Raw genomic sequence first — 25674 nt, 5'->3', positions numbered from 1 at the left:
CAATGAGTAGATTGATGTAAACAAACTGTTTTGTTTTGCACGCAATACCACGAGTTTCGTGGGGTATGCATTGAAATGCACATTTTTAATTTAATTTTACCGAAATACACATTTTAGAATATTATTATGAAGGTATTATTTGTAATAGTTAGACTTTATAATATTGCCGCTGAGCACTTATGACTTAATAATATAAGTAAAATGATGTAACGATAAAGATATTAACTATGATACAGATTCCCTCTGCAGCTACAGGAAAACAACTCAGAATTAAGTGAGAGATCATTTTAATGCACTTTCGTAAATTTAATGTCATTGTATGTGCTTCATATTATAATATCTATAAAATACATTTTATATTATTATATGAAATAAGTAGAAATGACAAAGGCAGGGATTTTTATGCATATCTAGACCTTATTCTCATTTTCTTGAGACTTTTTGTACTACTTGAGCGGTGTCCTGTGGATATACAAACTTCTGTTTTCCAAATCGGCACCCCCCCCCCCTTTCAACTGCTGTAAATTATTCAGTGGATAATTTTTCTCAAAAATTTAACGTAGCAAAATCAAAAAAAAAAAGAGTAGTTTTTGAGTTATTTAACTTTGTGTTCTAAAAATAACTAGTTGTAATAGGTTTATATGATAATGTAATATAATATTATATTACGAGGGCTTTGGTGATTTGAAAATTTCAGTCATTAATATAAATAATTTGGAAAAATAAACCAAATGTAGTAAATACTAGTTTCAATAGAACATATATTTTACACTTTTGTAAAGTTTTCAGTTTTTTTTTTTTGAGAAAAATAATGCTCTGATGATAGCAATACAATATGTATGGGTTTCTAATTTCCTATTATAAAATATACTTTTGATAATAATATTATATAAGTTGATTGTCTTTACTCAAAATAATTTTTGATTAATTAATTAATTATCATTAAAATCAACTAATTTAATACACAACAATATATTACAGTGACTTACTGTCAATTTCAATGTACACTCAACTCCTACAACTATATGGCAATGCGGTAAACTGATCTAACACTTTTTAATTTTTAGTTACGTCTTCACAAGCTAATAAATATGTGATTGACAAAAATACTTTTTCGATAATTATTAATCAATAATATTTAATTTTACGTTACAACTTACTTATCGTCTCAATCGTCTAGTATTACGTTATAAGGTAGCTTGGTAAATATTATAAGTGGACAATAAACACGGAAACAATATAATAATAATTAATTAAAACCTAATTTACCGTCACATTGTATGAACCTATCATTTTACTAACCATCCGTGGGTCACAAAAAAAGTTGAGTTTCTAAGAAAACAAACCTGTAAATGGGATGCATGGAGAAATCAGTACACAATTTTTTTTTTCAGAAACAATGTTAATTAATTTGATTTGCACAGCGAAAATTTGAATCACATTTTATACACGAGCACTAAATTTACAATACATTTGTTTTTTTCTTTGCTAATCCGTGCCTATTATTTACAAAGTGAAATAAAATCGTATAGAAAATAAATTTAATCAAATAGAATAAATCACTTGCTACTACACTACAATTAAAAAACGAAATGAAACGAACGCAATAAAACAAAATCAACGACTTACGTACTAGTAAAAACATAATATTACTATATAATACTATCATACATCATGTGGAAGTCACAAAATATCATTTTAAACATAAACAAGAAGAAAAAAAACAGTCTACAAACATTATAATCATCGTTATCAATATCACAATAATAATATAACAAAACACTCCGGTAAAAGGCAGCGATATTCGATTTGGAATAGAAATTAATCATCTAATCTTGAGCACGACGTGGTGCAGGAATGTTAAAAAAAAATAAAAATAAAATACTATGTGTATAAAATATAATAATATATATAGTGACCGTATTAATAATTAAACCGAACAAAGAATAATAAATATTGTATTTTGAGCTATATAATATTATTATGTAGTTGTAAACTTTTTCTTTTTTTTTTTTGTTGAAGACGACTAAATAATCAATAAAAAAAAAATCTACAAATCTGATGGTACTATATTATTATATACATGTTATTAATTATGCGAACTGCACAGTATTACTCATACAAGTGACAATCGGTAAACAAAACAAGTATAATAATCTATACGAAAAATAAACAATATAAATCGAGAAGAACAAAATGTTAAATAACGTGTTGATATTATCAAACTTAACTTATTGCTTATATAAAAAAAAGAAATAAATAATGAAAGAAGACAAAACAACAATAACAACAACAACAAAATGCAATGTTCAAATAAAATTTTAAAAACATTTGTAAATTTATGGTTTTTAATTTTTTTTTTTTAATTTTTTCAAAATATTTTTTACTAAAATAAAAGTGCATTATTAAAATGTTACACGTGCGTTGAATTTACCTATAAGAAAATTGTTTTACAATAATTATTGTTTTTTTAATAATAAAAAGTCACATTTTACAGACGAAAGAATTTTTTGTGCCAAAAATCGATAGAAAATTACGTTCAAAATATAAACAATTAAAATATTATTAAAACCCTACAAAATTGTAAGGTATGCAAGTCACAAAAGTCTTAAAGAAAACATTTTTTTTTGTACTTCTAAAATTAATTTATCTTTATTATTATTATTATTATTATTATATTATACACCGCCTACTAGGTATAAATTAGAATATATTATATTATTGTTTGTTTCATTTTTTTTTCATTTTTACCCGCGACGGGATACATGCGGAAGGCACTTTTTCAAATTATCCCTACACGACAGTGTGATTCTGTGAATTAATGTTATTTTACCTCTAAAAAATTCGGTGCGTATAACAGACCAAAATTTGCACAGCCCACAATGTAATAATCAATAATATAGTCCATTAGAAATGTATTTGAGAACGTGGTTCATCACCAGTCTCAGTCCACAGTTATTGACTGTTATTAGAAACACAATATTACTGTATTATTTTTAGTTTTTTTTTCGTTTTCGAACGACCGACTTTCGGTGTTTTAATTTTTTACCCCGCAAAAAAAGACTCCCCGTTAGATAGTCTGAGCGCGAAAAAATAAAATCATAACGTTTCGTTTAAGGTCTCAGTACAAGCCCACGCAAATATGTATTTGAAATATTGTTTACGCCGATTTGTAGGTTTGCAGAGAAAACAGAAAAGACATTGCGAGCAATAATTGGTTATCGTCTTTGTTTCAGTAGAATATTATTTTATTGTGAACATTTTTATTTCGATTTTTAAACATTGTGCTTTGTAGAGAGTTTCTGTTTACTTGACTACAACATTGTACATATAATTATGTATATTATATATTTTATATTATCAACTGTTGATTTTTATCTTTAACGCAACGTTTAAAAATAACTCACACTTTTTAAATATCATTGAAAATAGAAACTCGGTATTACATTCACTATTGAATTTGAAAATTTAAACTACACGATCAAAGGTAATTTATTTCGTTATATTAAAATATTACTGACATTACGACACCTTAAGTCCAGAATTTTATCAAATTACTTATAAAATATTTGTATAATATTATCCGATCTTATACTGAAGAAGGCACTAAATTAAGATAAAAGTCGTTAAATTAAATTAGATGGTAGTAGACATTTGGTAAAAGGTTATAATATTTTGTTATCATAATAAAAATATTAAAAATAAAATAATTATAATGCACCACATTCAAAAAACGAAAGTCCCTAACTGCTCTAGTCCGAGATTAGTCGAGATATACAATATTAATTAAATTATCGCTATATTGATTGTAAATTATTAATATTGTTCGAAGATATTTGTTATAACAGAGAAATTTTGATCAAATCTATGAGAAATAATAACTGTCCAAACCGTTGTGTGGGAACTATGGTCAAAAAATAAAACGAAAAATATTATTTTTATTTTTTAAGACGTTTTGATGGTAATTTCGAAAATTAACTGACCTGGTGTTATGATAACCATGTCACGATATCGTAGATGGTCATTTTTTTTTCTTCGTTGTAGCTTAATCGAATTTTTTTTACGGGACTAGAGCTGCTTGGCTGAAGGGGGGACTTTAGGGAGGAGAGAGAACGTTCATTGTAGTTTATTCTCAACATATGGCTAAAAAAAAGAGAGATTCGAAAGGGCAGCGCTATGCTCGATAATAATAATAATGTTAATAATATAATTATAGTTAACGCCGTCCATCTGCTACAAAAATGTGACATACGTTGGTCGGCGTTTCGACATAGACCGTAAGATAGTGTTCGATCGTACGAAATTTGATCGTTTTTTTTTAAGCTATCATTATATTTAGGTAAAAGTTAATCCTGTGCTTCCTATCGACACTTTCGGTACCCAGCTCTCTCCCCGTGAAGGTTTTTTCGTTTTCGTATTGTTACTATCTTTTTTTTATTTATTAATCAGTTATCCGTGTACGTACAATATTATTACGAGACAAAAAACAAAACGAGAAAAATATATATAAAAAAAAAACACACGCATAACAATTACAAAAAAAAAAAAACACCTTACGTTGTACATGATTTTAAAACACTATAATGTAATAATATATATATATATTTATATTCTTATCATCATTGTACAAACGTAATCGATTTTTCGTAATAATAATATCGCATAATAGTATAATTATAATTATTGTGATGGCGGTTATATTATTTTTTGCAGTGATCGGTAGTGTCTCGCCTTTGCAGCGTGCTTACAGGAAGTCGTTGGGCCGGGGCGGGCACGGCTTTTTGAGCGAATCAGTCCGGGGAAACGGTGGCGGCGACGTGTCTCGGGGGCTGAACGGACGCATCGGCGGCAGGGCGGACGACGAGGACCGCGTCCGGGACTTGCTGCGCCGCCGCCGGACCATCGGCGGCAGTTTGGGAGTGGCGGGCGAGCTTAGGTCGTCCGTACTTTTGGTCCTGCACCCAGGTCGGCGTCCTGCTTCCGGCGTATCCGGCGGCCTCAGTGACGCGACAGGCGACGGCGATGGAGCGGGTGAGGCGTTAGCCAGAGCGTCCAGCTTCCCGACGATCCGGACCATCATGTCCTCAATGGCCGTCAGCCGCTGGTTGATTGACCGCACCTCGTCGCGGAGGTCGGACCGGAGGTCCTCTATCTTGGCCAGCACGTCCAGGTCGGGGGGCGGTGGCAAGATCATCGCAGAACACGGCGGTGGTGGTGGCGACGGCGCATCCGCCGTCGTGACCTGGTATTGATGAGGCTGTGCTGGAGTCGGTGGTTCTTCTTCCGGTACCGCCCCACCACCACCACCACCACTACCACCACCGCCACCGCCACCGCCACCGCCACCGCTGCCACCGACGCCGGTGCGTTCGTCCGTCTCGTCGATCGTTTCCTGTCGCTGGCTTCCACCCACTCCAGCGAACGACTCGGTAGCGGTGGTCGGCACTTTTTGCAGTTTCGGGAACACTTTGTGACCGTTTCCGACCGACCGGCCAGGCGAGTCACGGACCTTGGCAGGCGCGCTTTGCGCACTCACCACAGACACGTCCGCCGAGTCGGAACTCCCACCACCGCCCAAGACCTTTCCCCATTTCGACACTTTTTTGGGAGCCGCGGCCGCTGCCGTCCTCAGGCCTGTCGACGAGCAAGACGCCTGTTGCGGGTCTTCACTCTGCTGTCTGAGCACGAGCGGCAAGACTTTGGGACGAGCACCGCCGACACCATCCGAAGCGTCACCGGCGCCAACCTCAGACTTGCTCTCGTCGGAACCCGCCGCTGCTGCAGGCGCTCCCGACGCGGCCGCCGCACCCTGTTGCATCCCGAGGACAGTACTGGGAGCTCTATCCTTCCGGAACTTGGTAAATATCTTCCGGACCAGTTGGTCCCGTTGTTCATCCAGTTGCGGTTCGTTTTTTCGCTTCTCGGCCAGCTCCTTCTCCCGGCGCACGTCAGCAACTTTCCGGAATATTAACTAAAATTAAACAAACATACAAGAAATATTAAAATATTTTAAATGTAAGAACCGTCAAGGTTTCACCACAACCTAAATAAAATACTCACCCTGTGCCTGAGGTTGTAAGTCAGTATCAGGTTCCGTGAAAATGAGTTCGCAAACGCCTGATAGAAATCTAGCACTTCGAGTAACCGGTCACGCTTGATGGTGTGTAGGTCACAGTAGGTCAGGGCACGGACGTTTGCTGCGGATTGTCCTAGCGCCGTGTCCTTCCAAAACGAATCACCAAACACGTCACCCTTACCTAAATCCAAGGATGGTTAAATGTATAATATTATAAACAGACTTATTGTATTTGATTTTTTTTTTAACTAAAGCAACGCTTAGATCCAACTTGCTCGTTATTAGCATGAACACATTTTAAACAATTTAATCCACGTACATTTCCCCAACCCCACCCATTGTATAGTGTATAGTAAGGTAGTGAGATAAATATTCAAACACAATAATATTATGGGGTTTGCTTTGACGCTAACCTAAAATGGCGACCACTTCATCGTCTTGGATGACTTCTAGCGAACCGGTTACGATGAAGCACAGTGAGTCGATGGATTCGCCGGTGTGGAAGAGCAGGTCACCGGGTGCCGAGTGGCTCATCGTAAAGTGCATGGCCAGGGCGCGTAAACACCCATCGCTGGCCAACCGGAACGCCGGATGCTCGTTGAACACTTTTCGGTTTAGATGAACACAAATGTCCGCTTTCATGTCTTTCGGACAATAATTCAACACCTTGATGAAAACAACAACAATATTATAAACATGAAAACAATAATAGTATTATGAGGAAGGTGATAATGCGATCGAGTCGATAATATTATTATTGAGATATATTCATCACTGGTGTTTTGTATCTGGGGATAAAACTACCACGATGTCGTTCAGGAGCCAAATTATTTGGGCGCCGGGCCACTTGGACTCCATTCCGCGTCAGTAATAAAATATCACGGTAATTTATAGGCACTGTCCACTTTGTTCGAATACAATGAGAATATCCATCCTAACCACCTGCAGGTATATATATAATGTTTGTTTAGTGGTTGTTGATTTGTATATTATATTTATGGGACCATTGTTTTACTTAAAAAACAGGAATTAAGTCATAAGAAAACTCCCGGGTGAACTAATTTAGGTGTAGCGAATTTGTAAACACATTATACGGCAATGTCTAAAATGCTTGAAATGAAACATTTCGATTTTTGAAAGTATTTCTTTTAGAGTAGAGTGTTGAAACAAAACTTCCCAATAGTGAGAAATTAATTTGGGATGTACTTGCCAATTATGAACGCAAATAAATAATTATGATTTTAATATACTAAGAGTCATTGCCCTTAATTGTTATGGTTGATCACACCCATAGAGATGTTATTAACCACCTCAAATATTTTATGAAAAAATGTTTTTATATTAAAAAAAGTCTTATAATATTTCATATTTGTATCAGTTTGAATTTATTCTTTTGTTTTTTAGTTGCCATGGAAATTATAAGTTTTAAAAGTATACATAAATACTTGTACACATTACAGCTTAAACTGATATCCATGATATCCGATGAAAAATATTTTTCAAATACAACCATTATCAGTTATTTCGATTTCAGTTGTGCTCGCAGTGCCCTATAACAACACCCTGTGATAGTGATCGATTCTGTAACAACCTTAGGTAGGTACACAATGAATGGACAATATTATATAGCCCGCAGGTGGTCCTAAAAACATAATTATTATGTAGTTAAATGTCTTAAAATTAAATTTTCCAATTGCGGCCGGTACACAATTTGGCGATCATAATAATATTATCATATATCATCGATTCCGTTTACCGTTGGAGTGATTTAACTAGGGTGGGTTATTAAATCTATTTAATCCTTTGAGTATCCAAAACAAAGTATGGCTCCGTCCATTACCCAAAAGGGAACGCGCATAAGTAATAATTTACGTAAGCCGTACTTTATCCGTGTCCAAGCCCCGGGTCATTGCCCACGTGGACACAACGTAGTCCATGACCCTCTCGGACAGCGCTTTCGGCACTTCGTGCAGCTTCATGAATTCTCTGACATTGTTCAGCATGTCGTGGTACTTAGCCGTCGCCGAAGTCATTTGCTGTATGATGGTGGTGACGTGACCGAAAATCGTAGCGTACAACAGCGCTGCAAGTATGATTAATTTATGAAGTACAATATATAATTTATTACATACTTAAACGACATTTTACAGCCTTGTGCTTGGTTAATATTGATGTCACACTGTATTATGATTAAATTTGTTATTGTCAAAATACTTTTGGATTTGAGTTATTGTTCAAACACAAACACTGTTTTAAGTTGTTGTCGAATTAAGTTCATGATTTCAAAATTGAAAAGCAACTTTAATTTGACAGACGAGTAGTGCGTATTGCAATTCATGATTGACTATAGAAAATAGAAATAAACAACACTATACTGATAACCTAATATTATAATAAAGTATAATATTATAGTACTTATAATATTATGTGGTATTTTTAAAAATGTAAATCTAACACATTGTAATTATAGGTTCCATTGCAATAAATCATTGCATACCTACAAAAAACTATTCTGGGGAGTGGGGCTGTATGTGGTCCTATCATACCTACTTGTATAAATAACCAAAAAATATAAGTATAAAAAATAATCGTGCCTACTCATCTTTAATATTTTTGAACTGTTTGCAAAAAAACTACTGTAACTTGCATTAAGTTTTCAAACTTTTTTATCGAATGAAAAATGAGTTTAAAAAAAATACAAAAATCAAACATGACTCATACATGATTCAAAAGAGTCAAAATATTTTGAATTCCCATTTCTACTTCTCTTTTTTGATTTTCCTAACACTATAAAAATTTACTATACATTTGTAACCTTCAAATGCCTCCCAAATCCACCAACTAGATTTACTTTCCTATCAGAAAAGATGCTGATGTCAAAAATCACCCTGACTTTGATGAGAGACAGAAAAAAAACACAGATCATTGTAAATCCGATGGATTCCATCGCAAAGGTTAGAATCTAAATCATCGATAAGTAACACATTTTTTAGCACCAAACTTAAAATTGAGTACCAGTCGTTATATTCACTTCACGTTACCAATAATAGTTTTATAAAACATGATCATCATATTGCATCATTTAGGAACAACACAGCCATCTCGAAATATCAACGAGTACATTTCAGCAAATATCCATATTGTTTTATAGTATAAATATAAATATTAAGTGTGTGTGCAGTACACTTATTTACACACTCTTGTGGCAGAGCAAATATCAAAAATACAATTATTCGTATGTGCTACACGCCTCTGGCACTTACAGGCGATGACCATCATGCATATGGTGAAAATCTTCTCGTTGTCGGTTTCCGAGGCGACGTTTCCGAAACCGACGCTGGTCATGCACGACATGGTGAAGTACAAGGCTGTCACGTACATGGTCTTTCGAGGTGGCCCGTGAACTAGTTCTGTGGAGTTGGCATGTTCCGTCATTATGTACGAGTACGGATACTGCGTGATGTTCGCCAGCTTCCACAGCCACGAGTATTGATATCCGTTCTCGGCGTCTGACCGTCCTGATAACATATTATTATCAAGTTATTTGTGTGTGTAGGAGAGAGAGAGAGAGAGAGAGAGAGAGTGAGAGATAGTAAAACAAATGTGCGGTTTATAAAAATTAATATTTTTAAGAATAACTCCCGATTTAGTTGGTTTTTTTCGTGCATCCAATTGTATTATGTCCATTTTTATAATTTTATGACATAATATTATGATAACATATACATGCACGAAGTGTGCACGTTTTTAAACGGTGTACAAAATATATTGTGTACCGAACAAATTATTAACATCATCAGTAAAAATATTATAGTGAGGTTGATTTATAAAAAAATACTTGACTTGAAGTTAGTTAATTCACGGTTATTTAAATGTAATATATTATATGGAACGCATTGTTTTAATTCCCTACAATTTTTTTCGGAAGATGTTAAATACATTTTATAATTTAATGTGATTAACTGTGGAATGCGATGAATTCACAGCCCTATTTTAAAATTGTACATCATTACCTGCGCCAATCGTTGAATCGGGTGAAAAAAAAAATAACTACACACTCCGAAACACAGTAAAAAAAAATACCATATTATGAATCGCTTTTAATTGCTTACCTATGGAATACCAAATGCAGGCCAGCCAATGAGCGACCAGCATGTAAAAGCACAGCAACAGTATCAACATTGCAGCGCCGTATTCCAAGTACCTGTCCAGTTTTCGAACGACCCTGCCCAGTCGCAATAACCGGACGACTTTCAAAGCACTGAACAAGCTTCCGATACCCTGTGAAATGAAAATCCTTCCGTTAGTTAACACTTGATTACAATAAAAATATTGTCATTTATGCACCCTTTCATTTAATTTAAAATAAAAACGATGAAATTGTTTTATTTCTGTCAGTAGATATAGGTACATATATGTTACACAAGTAAAAAACGATTAAATAGGAAATTATTGATTCAACGTTTTACATGTGATAATAATGACAACACATTACAAATTTACAACCACTGAATGTATGACTATAGACTATAGACCTGACATTACATCATGAGATGATACCCCGTTTGGTCGAACAGTATTAAATACGCGAATATTGCCATCGTTTGAAATATGAAACGAATACCTAGGCCACACTTGTTATTTTAATCAAAAAGAAAATAGATGTTAAAACGTATTTTTTTTTTTTTTGAAAACGTTCTTCGACAACCCAACTAAAGGTACCGAAACTAAACTAAATTGTATACCTAAATATTATTTTTGAACATAAATATTTCATGCACTTGAAAATGAATATTTAATAGAAATATACAATAATGTAAACTGTGTGTTGATCTGTATAATGTTTGAGTATGTAGGAATACTTAATATAATACATTTTTAGTATAATTTCGTCAGAAAATCCTTACTAACTGCACCTACATGATGAAACTTTTTGATTTCATAAAATTGTATCATAATAACATTGTCTGTGTTTGGTTTTACAAACATAATTTTTAAGTTAAGACTTGTTTTTATACTATATTGATATAATATTATACAATCTGCTAAAGTAAATGATTAACTTATACGATATAGGGATTACATTTTGAACAAAGAAAATTAAGTTGGTAACTTGAAGGTGTACAATATTATGCAATATATTATTGACAAATTGATGGTCTCAAATGATATTTTATAATAAGTACATTCATTTGTCATTCGAAAACTGATGCTTGTAATTAATTTAAATAAAAATAACTACAGTTAGTTGAAGTTTTTCATTTTTTCAATGGAATCATATGGTCAAATGGGTATACTAACCAATATATCGGTTATACCTTATACGACGATTGATTACCCAAATTATTAAAAGAGTACCGCGAACAAAAAATTATTATATTTTATTTTTTTTATTGTTTAAAATGGTTTCCAATTCTGTGGATTTATTAAAAAACGAAGACAGAAGAAATGTAATCGGCACACTCAAAAAGTAATATCGATTTTCTCACTACAAATTATTTTACAATAATTTGAAGATTTTTCAAATCCAAATAAGCAATTATTCGTCATATCAACGACTATGACAACAACACGAATCATTCCATTACAGGAAATTCGAATTATCCACAACACCACAAACCTTTCATCATATCATATTTATAATATTATACACATTGCAACCCGTATTATGCTATACTCTATATGCATTATCTGACTATTATTTATGTGGAAAAATGAGCACTATTTTCAGAAAGACACAATTGAGCCTGGCGTATTTATAATAATTACTATAAAATGTGGATAACGTAACGTTTTCTAAAAGATACTGAGTACCTATTTCGGACCACTTTTAAAGTCGGTTATGAGTTTGGGTAATATAGGAAAAAAACATATTAACGAACCTCGAGATTTTAAACGGTGAAGTCAAGTTGGTTGTGCGACTTTGCTGATTTTTTTTTGCGTTTTAAAACATTACTTTTTTAATCAAAAATATCATGGCTTTGTAATCATTCGCTATGTCGTCAAAGACCAACTCAGCGAGTAGAACGGCGTTGATAACAATAATATCACGAGTGGAATCGGGATTTGAGCTTTATCCTCTCGCAAGTACTGCAGCAGAAGCAGCAGTAGAAGGACTCGTCAAATCGAGAACTACAGAACGAAAAAAAATGTGCTCTCGTGAAATACGTGATATTACGATTTATTATAATATTATCGTCGTGCGCTGTCATAATAACTCTGGAAAACATTATGTGCGCGATGCGTGAAATCCTTTATCCTCCGTATTATTCTATCCTGTCTGCGACTATAATATTGTCGGTCGTAACTCGTAATCTGCCGACGTATCGCATTGTGCATCAAGTCCTACGTACGAGACGAATTATAATAATATTACGATGTACATTGGTAATGCGTTCACGTCATATTATTATGCGATTGTAAGTCGTCGTAGCGACATATTAAAAATAAGGTAATCATAAAACCAAAAAAATGTCTTAAAAAATTCACTACAATATGAAAACTCGTCGCAACCAGAACGTTATTTTTTTTTGGAGAACATTCAGTATAACAACAATAATTTTAACCAGATAAGATAACGTTTATTCTTTGTTAATACATAAACCACAATGCAGATTAAATCGCAACAAGTTAAAAAAAAGATTAAGTCTAATATTTTTTTCAAGTATCTTTTGATTAAAATAAAAGATTGAATGTAGAACGTTGTATTGTGATATAAGGGCACCGTATAAATTTAAAATATTAGTTTTAATAGTTAATCGAACCCGAAAAGTCAACATTTACTCGAAGAAATGTGATTTATAAATTATACGGCATAATGAAATCGCCTTATGCCTCATAAATATTAACGATTTACCCTAGACGATTTTACAAGTATTGAGATTTGTGTATTGATTCATGTAGACACAATACAAATATATGAGTATACACATAGACACTTCTTATAGGTACTTATCTGAATTTAGGCCTCAACATTACAGGCTACGTCGAGAGAAGAGTATTAAAATATAAATGTGTAATACAATATTAACTATGATGTACTACTGCCGCTGCTGTGCCTTTACATTTTTATTGTTTACGTCGAAAGTGGTGGTGATCTAACGATTGCACTGGTGAAAATAAAATTAAACCGAAATTCACAAACACCGACAAGCTTATATTCACGCGTGCAAGTCTGCATTTTTTTTTTTTTAAACGTACGCTATTTAGTTCTCGTTTTCTTCGAATTTTCAGAGCGTTTAACGTGTCTCCGAAACGATTTCCCGTGGAATGGAAAGGTCGTACCCCAGCTCCGAAAACTACAGGATTCCATTATTTATTTTTATTCTATTTTTATAATAAGGACATAATACGGTATACATAAAAGAACATTGCATAATGAAGGAAACCAGATCCAATTATTTTCACTGCACACCCCGTCCGTGACACGCGCCCCCCCCCCCGCTTGCCCCATGTCTGCGGGTTCCAAATGAATCTGCAGACAAACAGTACGAACGAGAAACGTTAATAAAATAAATTGTACGACGGCAACAATAAAAAAAAAAAAAAAGAAATAAAAAAGAAAAAAGGATTTCGGAGACGACAATAATATTGCTGCAGCCGAGCAAACACGGTTTGTTGTCTTTCATTGATCATAGACCGAGCAAACTAATTCGAATTCCCTCGGCAATGAATTTTTTTTTGTCCGTCCATGCCCTTTGATAAGAAAAAAAACATTTTTGCCTCGTATTCTTCTTGAAAATAAAGTTTTTTTCTACACGCTCCCGCACGTCAAAGTAATATAATAATATTACTAATATTGTTATACGTTACTGTCGTTTTAGAATTTGTGTCCCACGCACCACACGTCGGGCGGAGAATTAATTAACCCATGGTTATAGTTACGGAATATATATTATATATACATATATATATATATATGCAATATGTGTGTTCATAAAAAAGTTTGGAGAATTTAATTAACCGGACACGTTATCGTTATAATGACATTAATTCCGTGTGTTGCATGTTCGTGTAGCCGTGTAGGTACCGTGTTTTGGGTTCAAAAATGTATTTTGAAGAATGCCACTTTGGCAAGAAAATAGCACTTGGGACCTTACAATAATAACATAAATAGGTGGAATCAAAAAAAAAAAAAATTAAAACTTATGAAAAACGAATTTAATTTACGACTTTAAGGTACCTATAATACGTATGGTACTATTATTCAGAATGGGCCATAAAAAACCGATTGATTTCAAAACTAAAAAAATAGATCAAACTAAATTTGTAGTGTGCTAACTAGGTTCTGTAACTAATTCAATCATTCTTAAGGTGGCCATCTCAACGCATAAACTAATTGATAAGTCATTTTCTGAAGTTTTGGAATTCACTTTCAGTCACCTTATGCAGGGTGTCACATCGACTTATTTCTGATATGGAAAATAACCTATACTGAAAAGAACAGTGTACCATATGTACCACCACAGATTTTTGATACTCTCTTGACTTCATCTACATCGTAGTTCTACACTTCTTGGCTATCAGTCATATATACACATAATACTATAAAACATGGACAAAATCAACCAGTCAGAAGTGGAGCACTAAATCATGGGGCAGAGGTGAAGGAGTTGTGCATACTGAAAAAAAACATTTACAACTGTGGTAATACCGATCTATTTGTTCATGGCGCCGTGTACTAATGATGATAATTGAAACTATATTGATCGTCAGCAGAAGTCTGAAACCTTTTCGTAAGAAAGAGCCATTTTTTCGAAAAATTACAAAACCATGATGTCCAGAGGTTTGAACAACCTTTTTTTTTTTGTAGTTGTTAGTATAGACAATATACTATAGAATATTAGAATAAAGATAGTATTATTATTTCATTGAAAAATTGGTAGTCATTAAAAACATAATGATACGTCTTAAATTTAGAAAATATAATATGTAATCTGTAGTTTTCAACTTTAAACAAGCATCAAGGCTGATATCGTTTAGTTGATTTCTTAATTTGTCTTTTCATTTATTTATTTTATTTAATGTTCATATTTGAAAATGTTTGCTAACAAATGTAAGTAGATCCAAAAATCCTCAAAATTCGGAATGTGACCATTTTTAATTGACTGAAACTTTTGTAGAAATATTTACAAAATGTTTATTCTACCGAATAATGATAGATAAAACACACACATATATATTATATACACAATACAACTAATTGTGAGATTAATAAATAACAATGACAACATGCCTGACCCGCATGTTATAGAATATAGATAAAATATAGATTTATTTTACCTGAAAATTGTTATTTAGAAATATTATCACTATAATAAAGCAGGTATAATATAATTTATATCTTACGGATATCGATATATTGATAAATTTTCCAAAAAGTCGCAGGTTGCATATTGAAGCCGCAGGTTCCCGACCCCTGATCTGCAGAGTACCAACAACGCGGAGATCACAGGTCCATCACTCTACCCCTACCACTCAATCCAAATCCATCCACATATTATTATTGTGGAAAACTCTATATGATATGCAAAATATCATTTAGAATCCTTACCAGGTTGAGACAAACTAAATGTCATCTAACTTCACCAAAAATCAACGTGGGTTTCACATCGATCAGATTTCAATCACAATGCACAGCAGAGTTTCAGTTGTTTAGATCTCGAATGTACTTCTAGGAGTTACATCAAGTCTTTTGGCGTTATTGTCATTTGTAATATTAATATCGTTTATCGTCATCGCCGTTTAAACTGCAAAATTTTTGCGAGCTACTGCTCAATGTTCGGAAAAATAAAACGTTTGGTCAGAATATCACTGCGTGCTATATCTAACTACTACAATAAGACGTGTGCAATGGAAATGTACGATGGCAAAAGCGAGAGAGCGCGAAACGCTCAAAGAAATGAGTCTAGTGGCTTGGAGGAGATACGCGCCCATTTTTAGCAGAAAACGTTTATGCGTGAACTCCATCGTGGAAATAATATACACTAGCGCTTGTACTATTTGTTTGTGTAGTATAATAATGTGTACCGTAAAGTGTGATTTCCCCCTAGACCTGGCAGCCTTACACTATTATTCGGGATTAACCGGCTGAATACCCGTTTTGATAATATCGGATTAACCCATGTGCAGTCCGCTGGCGGCGTTTTCAGATTAATCACCTGCGGATCCACAGCGATTATTAAACCGTTGATATTTCAGGCGACGCGACGTCTGGTGTTAGCCCGGTGTAGAGGAGTCGACGACCATTCCGACGGTGGGTCTTAGAAAATATTATTTTCACTTGACAATAACCCCCCTCTTTCTAGACCAACTTATAATTAATATTCGCCGGAGAAACGATACCGGAGTTGTTCTAAATCCGTGGTAAATCGCGTCTCAGTCAAACGTTTATGTGGAATGAATGGTATTTTTTACTCAAATCCTGCAGCTGTTTGAGTGACTGACGAACGAAAGGCGAAAGAAAAAAATGAGACGATTTTCATGCACACTCACAAACGCACAAGGGTTACGAATCCTGTCGTTTTTAAAACAATATCTCAATCACAGATTATATAAAACCAGATGACACACTTCTGAGTTTACAGTTAACTCGAACCTACTTCAGTGCAGTTGTACAACGTATTTACTATATATAATTATTGCACCAAATAAAATAACAATGGTAAGGAATTTGGAGCGAGTGATAAAATATTATATCAGTGATGCGTAGCTAATAATCAATAATTTCTCATAAAAACGAGTTTTCTCTATTAGTGGTGATATTGATTTGAGGTAGGTTTGGGTTTGTTTACATTTTTAAGAATTACATGGCTTGAATAGGAAGTGCACCGTCTGTTTTTATACAATCTGTGACTCGACAATGGTTTCGTTGACGGCAAAAAGTTCTAAAAAAACAAACTCGAGGTAGGTAGGAAGGGATGCGCTTAATATATTATATTTTCCACTTAGCGAGTTATATTTCGTCGACATTGAAGCAATCATTAAATTAATTCGTTTTATAGATGACGAAACTCTATAGTAAATAATAAGGGCAAAAACGAGAAAACTCTCATTAGAAACAATACACCCTTGTGTGGTGTATATATTTTGCGGTAACGCGAAAATTTCTCGTGTTTTCTTTTCGGATTGTCAGTTGCGTCGCCAGTTTTGCCATTTGCATACCGCACCGCAATCACACTCTTGCGAACGAGCATAATGTATAATTCATTATAATAATAATATATGATATGACACAACAAGTACGTATACAATATTATTAATTATACGTACTCGACTTGACGTTAATAGAAATAATATACTTCGCTATTCGCACTGCCCACAGCAAAAGATATCACATAGGTAAGTAAAAACGTGCTTAACAGGAAAATTCCATTTTAGACACTTATCAATGGAAAAATTATTAATGGAAATGTTGAAAAAAATGTTCTGGGACATTGAGATTAATTTTAAATTTTAATACACCATGTATGTATGGTTACTTACATTATACGTACATATATCATCGATTTGAAATTTCTATATAAAATAGTAAATGGTTTTTTAAATTGTCCCGAATTACTCAGCTGCTTAAATTTTAATGTTCCTCGTTGTCGAACTAGATCTGCAAATACTTTTTATATTCCATTTCAAAGAACTAATTACGCACTTTGTTCACCTATTAATAGATTAATGAAAATAACTAATGACGTCCAAATAGATCTATTTAGTTTTCCTTCTTTTGATTGTTTTTGTAACTATATATTGCGTATCTTTAAATTATTTCTGCTACTTATATTATTATTGTTTATATTATATTTTTATATTTTTTAATATTATTATTTTTATTTGTACTTATACTGTTTACTGTATTCCTTTTTAATAGATTTAAGTCTACAAAATTGTTATTAAATTATAAAAAATTGTAATTAGGTTCTACCCGTTTAAATTAATAACAAATAAATAAATAAATAAATAAATAATACACCAAGGATTTAGGTAGTATGTTTGTGTAACCAAACGAGAAAAGGTGATGCAAATATTCTCTACCAAATACCTAATATCATAAACGCTCGGATTTTTACGGTAACTAACCAAATGCCAAAATAATAAATATAGATATTATTAAAAACTAAAACCGTGCTTAAACCGTGACGATTAATAAAAAAACTGATAGATGCTGCTGAAAAATCTTAGGTATGATCGGCTTATTTCGGGAGAATATTTTTGGTTCATAAACGTGTTGTGGAATGTAGTAAACCGTACTAAAACCATACTATCTAAATCCGTGATACCTACACATATGAAAATATGCAAAAATTACATGTCATGTCACATGTCAAAAATTGTTCAGTAGTGACAAAATACTTAACGACTCTGGAAAAAACTGAAGTAAGAAATTGAAAAATCCAAGTTGTATAGAAATTACAGTGATATGTAACTAATAACTATTTAAGATTCTGAAACGATTTTATGACATTTTATAAAATAACAATTCGTACAATATTGTTAAGTCCATGGGCATGTGTCCTTTTTGCAAAAATTGTAATTTGTAATGTATTATAATGTAAATGTAAACTGAACATGTGCCTCTTTTGCATTTCAACACGAATCCATAAAAATGTTATTTAATGACAATAATGGACATTTCCCTTTTTTGCATTTAGTGATTCACATTATTGCACCATACAGTGTACATTGAGCAAATAGATAGTTATTGTCACAGTTTGTAATAGTTTTTTTCTGTACGTGCATCTCCTTCACCTCCGTCCCATGTCGTAGTTCTCCATTTCTGATGGGTAGTTTTTTGTCCACGTTATATTATAATATTATGAATGAATATGATTGACAGCCAAAAGGAAGTGGAGAACTACGATATAGGTGAAGTGAAGAGCGGACGATGCGTATCGAAAAACTGTGATGATAACTATGTATAATATTATATATTGTCATGTAGTGTTGTTGCATTAAATATGTATTTTAAAATTCGAGGAAATGTTTGAAATAAGTTCTGTATCAAATAGTTCCATGTTGTGGTTTCATTTTTAAAATCATTAGATTTCAGACATATTTGTTAATTTCTGAAATGCAAAAACACTAGTGACATGTTTTTATAATAATTATATTATTGCAATAACTAAAATGGCAATTTATAATAATAGTTAAATAATATCTGCAATGCGGTGTAAAATAATTGGAAATTGTAAGTTTATACACGAGACATGTTATGAACATACATAAACGTTTGTTTCTGCACAGCATTAAAATTGAAATATTTCATCTTCTGCAAATGCGCAAAACTAATTTCGTACCCATTTCCATTTAGACTTACGCGTAGTGCCGACATTCGTTTGACAGTTGGCGTGATTAACGTTTGCTTATTGTTTGTTTTATGAGAACGTTTACATAATATTCAATCGATATAATATTATTAATTAATATTTTATACAGATTTTTAAGCAAAACCATTTGTTAAATTAGATAAAATTAAATGTTACGTATTAATGCTGTAAGTTCGATCGTATGCTCACAAACAAGTAATTATTCTTGAACATACAAAAAAAAGCTATTTTTAAGTATTTTTAGTAACTCTCTTACTAATTTTACAGTTCCTATTGGGAGTATATTATACAAAGTAGTTATTACAGGTTGATCGCCATGTGGGTTTTCGTAGTTTTTCCAGTGTTGCCTATTGATTGCGGCTCAAATTTAGTTCTCGGTTAAGTTTTTTACATTACCATGATAACCACATTTGGGTATCTTATATAATCGGTTTCTTGTAATTCAATTTATTATTTTTAGATAAAAAACACCAAATTATTATTATTTCTAAAACATATTTAAATATAACCACCACATATCAAAAATATATTTCAACTGTATATATAACATTTTAAAATAATTTTTGGTAGTCATCAAAATCTAGTTGAGATTCAAAAGCGGGTCCCATGGCTCTCAACCCAATATGAACTAAAAAAAATGTAGTAAATACTGAAGAAAATCTCATGATTTCTATATTTGATTTCAGATATACGTGGATATTGATGTTGAAAATTAGAAATGACATTCAGTTGAAAACTTTTGCTGTAAAGATCACTAATGACTTAAACAAACAAATTTAATTTCTATCCTAATATCTAGTAAAAGTTTAAAACTCATTATGACATAAATAGTTTTATAATTAGTGCAGATTAAACTAACTGTTTCACGCCAAGCATGCTCACCCCTATTTTTTCGTTTAATGATTAATTCATTGGAATCCCGATTTTTGAAATTTTTAAATACACTCAATGGACAAATACCATGTGTTTAAATTCTTGAATTTTTTTGTACTACTTAAGAAGTGTCCTGTGGTGATAAAAAATTCTGTTTTTCAAATGAATACTCCCATTTTTACTGTAAATTAATTAGAGGATAATTTTTTTTTAAACATTTCGATGTACGATATTCAAAATTCAAATGAGAAGTTTCTTAGCTATTGTAATTTTCGTATTAAGGATAATAGTCCTTAGAACTTTTTTTACATAAGCATGAAATATATGTAAAATTCGATATAGTGTAATAAATACTGGAGCTGTTTTTATAAATTATTAATATCGATAGATTGAAATTAATGACTATACAATATTGTCAAATCACTGTGTCTTATTAACTCATTACTATGGACATTTTATCCTTAGAAAACAATGTTAAAAACTCAAAAGCAACTCGTAATTATGAATTTTTATTTTGATAGGTCCAAAATTTCAGAAAAATGATCTTCTAAATAATTCATAGTTCAATAATTGTGGTTCACATTTGAAAAACATAAGTTTCTATTTCCGCAGGACATTCGTTAAGAAGTGCAAAAATATCAAGAAGTTGAAAATATGGTCTTAAAGTACAATATTTAAAAATTAAAAAATCAGATTTGTAATAACTGCATTATTGAAAAATAAAAATAAGTTGTGCATGATTGGTGAATCACCCTGTATACTGTGTGTTTTTATTCACTCCGGGACCCTCGCCGTAAATAATACTCTTATTTATATTAATATTAACTCGGATTCACGATCAAGAGTGATGGATGACTGCGGTCCGTCGTTCAGAGCAGTATAATAATATAATATACATACGCACTGAAAACGCCACGCATCAAATCCTTAATATTAGTAACTTTTATTCGAAATTTTTTTTCAACACTTTGCCCGTCTGTCAATATTTGTAGTTATACGAATAACATACACATTACGTAGAACATATTATTATTGTATTATGAAGCGTCTTTGTGACTTTCATGGAAAGTTGTCAGTAAAAATCAATATATTCTCTTGCATAATACCAAAAAAATATCTCTAATATTGAAAATGCACAGGAAGGTACACATGATAAGTATTTATTATTTTTTTTTTTTTTTCATTCCAAATACATTTGAAATATGTTATGAAAAAAAAGTATTTTAAATTTTTAAATTTTTATTTTGTTTAATAAATACATAACAGAGATTTCCGAGTATATTGTTAGGCAAAATGATGCAACACGATGCGGGTATTTATCTGTTGACAATTGACCTTGTTCAACCCAAGAAATATAAAAAAATATTTTATCATACTATTATACAAGTACTTATTATATACCATGAAAAAACTTAACATGATAAATTCCGATTCGATATAAAATGATATGAAACATTAAGTATAAGATCACGAAATAAGTGGGTACCTATTTATTTTGAATTAAAAGCATTAACTTCTTAAGTACCTACCTGCTAATAGTGTGTATTTTTCGTACCGTTGATTACAAATTGTTGCCATACTTTAGAATATGATTATACGCTAGACTAGTATGTTGTACGTCATGGAGTATTTTATCTAGGAGATTGATCGAGCATGAGATTTTTATTATTAGCAGTAATAGATAATCGTGGTACTGGAAGCATTCTTAAACGATATTTGTATCGGTGGCGCGGTCGCGGTGCTTATGATTAACGGACCGATATTTTTTGTTATTTTTGGTCGAAAAATCAATGAAAAACAACTACGTTATTCAGACTTGACGCAAATCTGACACTAATTCAATGTTATCATTATTATACCACGACTGGTTCGAGTTGAAATAATCGTGGGACTTTACGAAACAATATCGGAGCCACTGGTAATAACCACGATATCGTACTATTATTATAGGCCTTTTGTGGGCGTCGTATTGCGATGAACACTGATTGAGGGTCGCAAACAATGTAGTAAATAAATAATCGATTACGATTATCACGCTAACTATGTAATATAATACATCTCGATGCGGCCAGTGGTCGGAATTTCGAACCGTCACTGTCAACAATGAACTTTCGGGAAAATATGTTATATATAGGAATTAATCGGTAAACGTATTTACCTTATTTGATAGTGACACTTTTCAAAAGTTTATTCAAAACCTCCAAAAACTTTTTTTTTGTTCAGTGGACTGTTCGATCGAATCTCTAGAGGATACAAGTCTTGAAAAATACCTCACAATTTCAGTACTCACCTGTAGGGTAGTAATAGCACTCTTAAAGTCCTTAAAATATTTAAATATCATGGACGTGTTTGGAGGAGATTTTCACGCCATCTCGAGTGCAATCTCGGCTAAGTATTTTAATTTGCTCGTCGAACAAAGCAGACTAAGTGTGCATTTTTGATTTCCAAGAGACAGAGAATAGCCAAATTGACTGCTAACAAAGTTTGGGGCTCTAAGTATCTTCGAGACAGCTCTACAGGTATCTCATCATAATGTTTCCTCTGATTTTTGATTATGAACAACGAGTTGAAGTATTTCGATTTTTTTCTTTTGATTTGATAAGTAAAGACTAATTATTTTGTTTATTATTATTATGTAGTGCGAACTTCTGCCTATTATTTAACCATTTTATAACAAAGGATGAGTCCTTCTATACAATGCGCGGTAAAATGTTCACAAAATAAAATGCTTCAAATTCGGTCAATCATTAAAAGTTTCATATAACGATAGACCGCTATTGATACAGTTAAGTATTTTACCCATCAGTGTTAAATTTTTATAGTATAAAATTTTTACTTTATATTTAGTACATTCAATAAGTGAAAAACATTTTATCGACAGTGATTTAAAAAAAAAAAATTATTCAAGGCTATAAATATAGCTCAACAGATATGATAAATCCTAAAATAAATGTTTTGTGAAAAATTCCAGTCTACGGTTATTACTTTTTGATTAACAAAAAAAAATATAAAATCGATTTTTGCAAAAATTACCGTTCCCCCTTGTTTTTGTTTTTGATGACACTTTTGAAAAATACTGGGAATTTTCAAAATGTGTCAATCCCAAATGCACCAAGTACATCAACTTTTCTATCAATATTCATGTGAAAAGCATGTTTACTACCACAAATGTAAATAGAAAAAAAACACACACACATACTATTGTAAAATGCAATGCATTCATTGTTACGCTCAGAATCTAAAATAAAAAAATAAAATAGAATATATGTATCTATTTTTAGTAAATTAAACTTTTTAAATTGCTGGGAGGTCACTAATTAATTTGTATTCAATTATAATATCACTGTTTTATTTTCTGTGACAAATGAAAACATTATAAATGTATAAAAAAATATTTTATTTCCGTTTTTCCAAACGAAATCCCTTTATGAGCCCAATCTTTAAAATCGAAATTTTTAAATACATATTGCGCACATATTTTATAATATGAAGGTATCATGCAAATTTAAATTATCTGTCCATCATAGTTTTATCTGTATACGCTTATAAGTTAGATTCTTCTTGTCAAGATATCTTTTTTTTAGGTAGATGAGTAATTAATCATAATCACTTGATGACAGCAACTAAAAATGCCGAACTCAATTTATCCCACTTCAGATACTAACGAATGTATATTTCAATGTCTATGAAAAGCAGTCTAGTAGTTTCGGAAAACATATTAATAATAAATTGCATCAATCTGAAGAAAAGTAGGTCAATTATTATAGATCTACATATTTAGACGAATATGATTTTAAGTTTTTTTTTTTTTTGAATAAATATTGAAAAACTTTAAAACTTTTTGGAACTATATTATGCACAATTATTTACATTAAAAATTATTAGAATGAATTTAGTGTGAGGTGAATCGTGGATATAACTGACACTCAAATACTCAATACATTTGAACTAAATAAAAAATATACACTAATGTATAGAAATCCTAACCCTACCTAGACTAGTCACTAATACAATTGTATTATTATTGACCTTTTCGGGTCTGAATAGTTGAAGAAAAATTACCCAATTTTCATGAAAATTCGAGAACCGAATTCAATATGAAATTCTGTTAGTAAGTATAAGAAGAGACAATAATAAATAATATTGAAATAAGTCAATCAGTATTATTATAGTATGCAAATCATATTCAGTTTTTCATCATAATTCCATATTTTTTTATTCTTAGTCTGGTACTTGGTTTTTGATACCTTCGCCAACATAATATTCTTACACTTCATAAACAGTAAAAACAAATATATTTAAATTGATCAGGTGTCGAATGAACAAGTCCACTTTGTCACGTGTAACACATTTTGTAACACACTATATAGGTAACTTACAAACATAAAATATACACTCTCGAAAATTATTGTCTATTATTAAAATTACACATTTAAGTTAGTTCAATGTTCTCCAACCGCACGAGTAAACTCAAATAGTTATACAGTTTTTTATAGCTACCTTTCAATGAACAGAAAAGTACTCTTTAAAAATGTTTATTTATAATTAAAGAATTGTAATCCAAACGTGTCTTATTATTGTTAAAAAAAAACTTATTTCAAAAGCACTCAAACATACGGCTACGGAAAACTTATCCATAAAGATTATGGGTTCTTCTACAAATAACTGATATCGCAATTAGGGATCCCAAACAAAGTCACACATGCTGCATAAATTAATTATGCATGTCAAATATTTTTGAGTTGTATTACTTTTAAGCAGCTGTTAGATAAATGTATGATGGAACTGAAGATTTTTTCGTTTGATAAAAATGATAATATGTTCTAATAATATGACCTAAGTAAAAATGTATTTTGCTTGCCTGGCAAATAATAACCAGCTGGTACTAAAATACGTAAAACGATAATATTGGATACCTATAATAGCATAATATAAATCGATATTATACAAAGAACAACACTCACCTCTTCGTCGTGGTCGAATGCGTTGAACACATCGTACGGCAGGCAGGACAGCAGGTCGATGACGAACCACGACCGGAGGTAATTCATCCGGATCACTTTCGGGTCGGACACGACCTCGCCGCCGGGCCCGACGAACGTGGTGTGGAAGTTGAGCACGATGTCGATGAAGAATATCACGTCGACGATTGAGTCGACCACCAGCAGGGACACGTCCTCGCTGGTCTTGTTCTTGAACGCCACGTTGTACGGCACCATGATGGCCGTGTAGAAGGTCAGGCACAGGATGACCCAGTCCCAAATGGCCTTGAACGCGCAGTAGTGCAGCAGGATGTGCGGCGGCGTCTTCGGCGCCTCTTGCCTGTACTGGGGCATTACGTCCGCGTTCAGGCTCATCATCTGCACAAGACCAAAGTATACACACACGCACGCACAGACACACCGT

General features: G+C 32.5%; 1 protein-coding gene across 9 annotated transcripts in view; it reads right to left on the bottom strand.

Annotated features, from left to right (window-relative positions):
- Positions 1–4536: 4536 nt before the first annotated feature.
- Positions 4537–25674, bottom strand: part of LOC111030074 (potassium voltage-gated channel protein eag-like) — a 227644-nt gene continuing 206506 nt past the window's right edge. For 6 of the 9 annotated variants that reach the window (XM_022309402.1, XM_022309399.1, XM_022309404.1 and 3 more), the window contains 7 exons: positions 25233–25628; positions 10189–10357; positions 9340–9594; positions 7960–8159; positions 6490–6742; positions 6061–6257; positions 4537–5971 (listed from right to left, as the gene is read on the bottom strand). In XM_022309402.1, the coding sequence (XP_022165094.1) occupies positions 4745–5971; positions 6061–6257; positions 6490–6742; positions 7960–8159; positions 9340–9594; positions 10189–10357; positions 25233–25628 (2697 nt within the window). In that variant the 3' untranslated portion in view covers positions 4537–4744. The remainder of the gene's footprint in view (positions 5972–6060; positions 6258–6489; positions 6743–7959; positions 8160–9339; positions 9595–10188; positions 10358–25232; positions 25629–25674) is intronic. The other 3 variants (XM_022309403.1, XM_022309405.1, XM_022309407.1) reach the window with 2 other exon arrangements.

The sequence above is a fragment of the Myzus persicae genome, unplaced genomic scaffold (assembly GCF_001856785.1).
Source record: "Myzus persicae strain clone G006 unplaced genomic scaffold, MPER_G0061.0, whole genome shotgun sequence".
NCBI classification, from domain to species: Eukaryota; Metazoa; Arthropoda; class Insecta; order Hemiptera; family Aphididae; genus Myzus; species Myzus persicae.
The sequence above is the reverse complement of the archived record's forward strand: the minus strand, read 5'-3'. Positions and strand labels throughout refer to the sequence as shown.